We start from the raw sequence: 4,954 nt of genomic DNA on the forward strand, positions 1-4,954 counted from the left end.
TATCAGGTGTGTTGGAGCAGAGAAGCAAGTAAAACATGCAGGGCTGCGGCCCTCCAGGACCAGGATTGCCCACCCCTGGATTAGGTGTTTCTTCATATCGTTAGCCTACTTTTCTAGCATCAAACCTTCTTTTATTTASGTTCAKGAACTTGCTGTTGTTACCGAGGTCTTCAGAAGACTTGGGAATAATAACGGCCGGCAGATTATATTTAATATGTTCTAATGAAGATGCCGCCATTGTCGGGCCCAGCATCTTCATTATTTCTGCTTCTCTTAAAAAACTCCTGGTTATATTTCAAAAATAAGAGCAACATCAGTCTGTAGCGGATATTTTTTTTGGAGGGGGGATATTTAGAAATAGGGAGAACTAAATGTTTGATGTTAATGGTACATTGCGATTGGATTGAAAAAAAAAACAATTAGTTTTGTTTGCTAAAATTAATGTGAAAGTAGTTAAAGTCAAATGTGAAAGAAAAACAAAAGAGGGAAAAACAACTTTTTTGAAAAATTCAATTCTATTGAAAAATGTTTTATTGATCCGGGACCAAATATGAAGTTGTTTTTCACAGAGAGAATCAGGCAGAGCTTTCTGAACTGAAGAACTCGATGAACCGGTCACTTCAGAGTTACAGAAAAACAGAGCAAATACAAGTAGCCTATCAGTGTTTACGCTCGGGGAAACAACTATGCTGAGTCTGAAGAAAACCCCTTCCCAGTGCCACCCCCCCAAAAAATTGACAAGTGTGTGGGGATCTTGGATTTATATTACGTTAAAGATAGATAATTTAGCTGTGTATGTTTTAAAATGGTTGAGGTATAAATCTTTGGAAAAATTAGTATTAGATCTGGGCAGTTCATACCAAAAAACATTTTTTGTTTTCATTATTATATGAATTTTCCAAATACTAACCTACCAGTTAAAATAGCTTGAACAAGTTACGTTGTTTAAAATGAACGTGTACATTTTAACATCACCTGAGCTGTGGTGAAAAGAGAAACAAGTCAAATAATCTGATATTTGTTGAAAATACTGTGATGTAAAATTTGGGTCACTTATTAGCATTCTCGTTAGAGGTTAGCTTAATATGGTATTAGCATTGGCAGYAGGCGTGTGATCGATCTAAACAAATCACAACAAACAAAACCACAACAAATTTCGTCTCACATAATTCTGGCCTTTTAAAGATTAGCCGTGGCGGCCATCTTGAATGTTTGATCAGCATGAGTTGAGTAAAAATTATTTTCGGCTACTTCTAATGCTAATCTTCAGCTTTGTTTTTGTTAGGATCGTTCTTAGCTATGATCAAACAAAACTTCGGCTCTGTGTATTTTAAAAAAAGCTGAATTAAAGGTTTTTAGAATTAGCTGCAGCGGCCWTCTTGAATTTCTAAACTCGGAGTGCTTATTTTGATTTGTATGTGCCACCCCATGCAAAAAGGTCTAGCTCCGCCCCTGAATGAAAGACATTATTTATTCTTTAGTACGGCCCTTAAGTCGTTTTGTTTTGTAGTACTTTCTAAAGTAAAGCTGGTGTGGATTTTAAATATTTCTGGTGATCTGTAGACGGTCAGTTTTTCCGAGGAGACGAAGGACGACATTAACTTGGACTTGCTCGACGACGTTGCTTTGTGCCAAATTCAGAAGCTTTCGGTAACTGAGCTCATCTTGTTTTAACACTGTTTGACTCAAGAACTTAATAAAAAATTAAATGTATTATTAATGTTTTTTTCACTTTGCAGAGACTGATGGATTATCTGACACAACAGAGTCGCTGCCAGCGATGAGACAAGATCTCCATATTGATCCTCCCGTTGGACAGAATACATATTAGATGCTTAAATATTATGAACTTGTTATAGTAAAAACTAGTGTTTTTAGAGTAGTAAAGCTTGCAGTATAATCACCATTAAGTATTCAGTTTTAACATAAAATGAAGTTTCTGAACATGTGATGTGTTTTGARTCGTACTTGCCTATGTTAGTTTATGTAAAAACGGAAGTCTTGATTCAGATTTAGTTATGAAACATGTTGGTCACAAAGTTTTTTAATAATTTCATTGATGGTTTCAATAAACTTTATAAAGAAGACAGATAAGAGTTGGCCTCATTACCTTTTATAAATGTCATTAAAAGCAAAAAAAAAAGAAGTAACTTTAGCACAAATGAAGACATGTTTGATAATAAATCATTTAACAGGATTAAAGTGAAATTAGTCAGAAAATAAACGTCTTTAATCCAGACTCTGCTGCTTCTGGGAGCACAGAGACTCCATCTCCACGGGCTCCTCAGGGTGCAGCAGAGCCAGCGCAGAGTCTGACGGCACCATGCGCGGGTAGAACGGACCCACCAGCCAGTTGAGCGGCGTGTTGTTGACCAGGTAGTCCATGACCCTGTCCAGAGAGTCCTTCATCCTGCCCAGCCGGACCCTGCTGGCGGTCAACGCGCCGTCCGGCACGTCTCCCAGCACCTCGGCCCGGCTGAAGCTGGCGTACGTCTGCGCTGCCAAGCGGCTGAGGGACAGCGCCTCCTGCTGGACGTGGCCGGGGATTCCCTGCAGGCCCGAGACCAGGACCAGGCAGGTGGTCTGCAGCTGCTGGGTGAGGGAACGAGCCAGAGCTAAGGTGCGAGACTCGATTACCTGAAACAGACGAAACAAACTGTTTTCAGACCTCATTTCATAGTAAATATTTATCTAAATAACTGAAGTATGTGTGTGTATGTAATGTATATGGTGCTGGTGTGTGTTGAGTGTGTATATGAAAATGTGTAGGGATGTCCGATAATATCGGCCTACATATATTATCGGTAAGATATTAGCATAAAAATGTAAAATCTCTACATATCATCTGTTTTTCTTCTGATAACAAAAACCCGATAAATTAACACCTGGATTTGTTGATCAAAAGGTGTTAATAAATGTTTGTGGTCCAGACAGGTTCACCGGTGTGCGATTGATGACATCATCAAACTGGATTAACTCAGGGAGAGCGTGATCCAAACTATCGTTTGGGACAAAATATTAAAAATAAATAAGGTACTTTTTCCCTAACATCAGTTAAATGGTTTTTATTTTAAAATGTTTCCTTATGGAGTGCATCCAGTGTGGTATCAAAAAGCATAATGTCCCTGACAGAAGATATATGATGTCACCTTAACATCGGTTTGTAATATCTGTTAATATCAGAATCAGAAATTAAGTGTTGAACAATATCGGCAAAAAGTATCAAGCATCTCTAAAAATGTGTAAAGATATGTTTTGTTTTGACTAAGAAATTTTTATTTTCTTTTTATTGTAAATATAATTTTATTGGACCATCGTTGAGAATAGCTGTAGTTTTACTGCAGCTAATTGGAGATCTTAATAAACAAACAATAGAAATGTTTATAATGTTGCTTTTCTTTTACTTGTTCAAATGTAAAGAAGTGTTCAAAGTCCGTACACCTTTTGCTCATTTGTTTTTCATTTTAAAAACATTTTATTTTTTTCATTTCATACTCCGAAAACCTAAAAAAATGGCCCGTGTTTTTGTCAGAAATAAAAACACGGGCTGTTTTCCTGTTTTTAAGAGTATAAAATACARATATRACTGTTTTTCAATATCTGATTTTAAAATTAGGGGTGCACGATATCTGTATTAATATCGATATTGGTCATTTTTTAGAATATAGGTATCGGTCCGATATGTAAAACTGCACCGATATTAACGCCTGATATTGATTTTACACTTTTTAGCTTGTGTTTCTGRTTTAGGAGGGGAGATGTTTGGTTGAGCAGCATCTGTTTGATCATGATAGTGATATTGATGCTGCACAGACAGGAATAACTGTAGGGAGCCWTGTCCGAGGTCTGGTTGTTTATTTATGGCATCAAAAAAAGACCCAAGTGTGTTTGTGTGTATATGTATAATATAATTTGTGTGTTTGTGTAATATCGGTTATTGACCATAACAGCAATAATTATATTGGATATTGATATCGGCTGAAATTTTCATATCGGTGCATCCCTATTTAAAYGAAAAACAAACTACCATAAAAGTACACGGAGCGTTTTATTTAGGCCAGAAATAAATTTTCTTTGCCCCTCGCTGTCRCTCTTTTTGTCCCAAATGACTCCAGAAACTGCCTGGACTCTGGACAGTTGACCTCTTGTGACCTGTGTGACCCCCTGCCTCCCTGTGTTTTTGTCCTTTTGTCTCATCTCACCAGGCTCAGGACACACTGGCTTCCTATTGGCTGGTTGATTTCTACGTGACGTTTACCTCTGCTTGGTGACCGTTCTGCTGAGTCGGACTGGACTTCCACGACACCAGTGAGGTCAGCTGCTTGTTCACCATCTGGTTGGCACTGTTGATGTTCTTCCTGCTGAATTCAATCTAAAGAAAATATGATTTTTATTAGTTGTTTGTATCCCGAGGCAGTAAATGATGAGGTGTTGATGTGAGGGACCCACCAGGTCAACGGTGGAGTTGAGCTCAGAAATCAGGCCCAGGCTGCGCTGTTTGCCGGCTCGTATCCTGGCCACGGCCCGGGTGTACGCTCTCCTGCGCAGCTTGGCGGAGAGGCAGCCCAGACGCACGTAGTAGCTCTGCTGCTYGCCAGAGCCTCCCTCATCTTTCTCCTCCGGCTCTGTCACAAGATCAAGCACCAAATAAAACCCTMTTTTCCCAAACTTTGATAAATCTAGTTGTGAAAACTTGACAAGCTTTTAATAATAACGTGAGAAACTGTTTTCTTTTCCCCAAATGTGGGAGAAGTCTGAACTGCAGCTCTTTGTGTGAGCAGGAACAAACAAGCTGCTAATGTGAATTCAGATTCTAAAAATCCATAATCGGATAAGTCCTGATTTCTGAGAAACAACAACAACAACACACACACAAGTTTGCACAGCTATCCAACTGGGGACATTCCATTGACTTCCATTACATTTCTACAGCCTAACCCTGACCACAAACCCT

General features: G+C 38.7%; 2 protein-coding genes across 4 annotated transcripts in view; one reads left to right on the plus strand and one right to left on the minus strand.

Annotated features, from left to right (window-relative positions):
- Positions 1-2,085, plus strand: part of cdca9 (cell division cycle associated 9) — a 10,923-nt gene extending 8,838 nt beyond the window's left edge. For all 3 annotated transcript variants that reach the window (XM_014004390.1, XM_014004388.1, XM_014004389.1), the window contains 2 exons: positions 1,564-1,650; positions 1,740-2,085. In XM_014004390.1, the coding sequence (XP_013859844.1) occupies positions 1,564-1,650; positions 1,740-1,784 (132 nt within the window). In that variant the 3' untranslated portion in view covers positions 1,785-2,085. The remainder of the gene's footprint in view (positions 1-1,563; positions 1,651-1,739) is intronic.
- Positions 2,029-4,954, minus strand: part of plin2 (perilipin 2) — a 5,612-nt gene continuing 2,686 nt past the window's right edge. The window contains exons 6-8 of the mRNA XM_014004387.1: positions 4,450-4,625; positions 4,259-4,372; positions 2,029-2,637 (exon numbers count right to left, since the gene is read on the minus strand). Of these exons, the coding sequence (XP_013859841.1) occupies positions 2,230-2,637; positions 4,259-4,372; positions 4,450-4,625 (698 nt within the window). The 3' untranslated portion in view covers positions 2,029-2,229. The remainder of the gene's footprint in view (positions 2,638-4,258; positions 4,373-4,449; positions 4,626-4,954) is intronic.

The sequence above is a fragment of the Austrofundulus limnaeus genome, unplaced genomic scaffold (assembly GCF_001266775.1).
Source record: "Austrofundulus limnaeus strain Quisiro unplaced genomic scaffold, Austrofundulus_limnaeus-1.0 Scaffold23, whole genome shotgun sequence".
Lineage (NCBI taxonomy): Eukaryota > Metazoa > Chordata > Actinopteri > Cyprinodontiformes > Rivulidae > Austrofundulus > Austrofundulus limnaeus.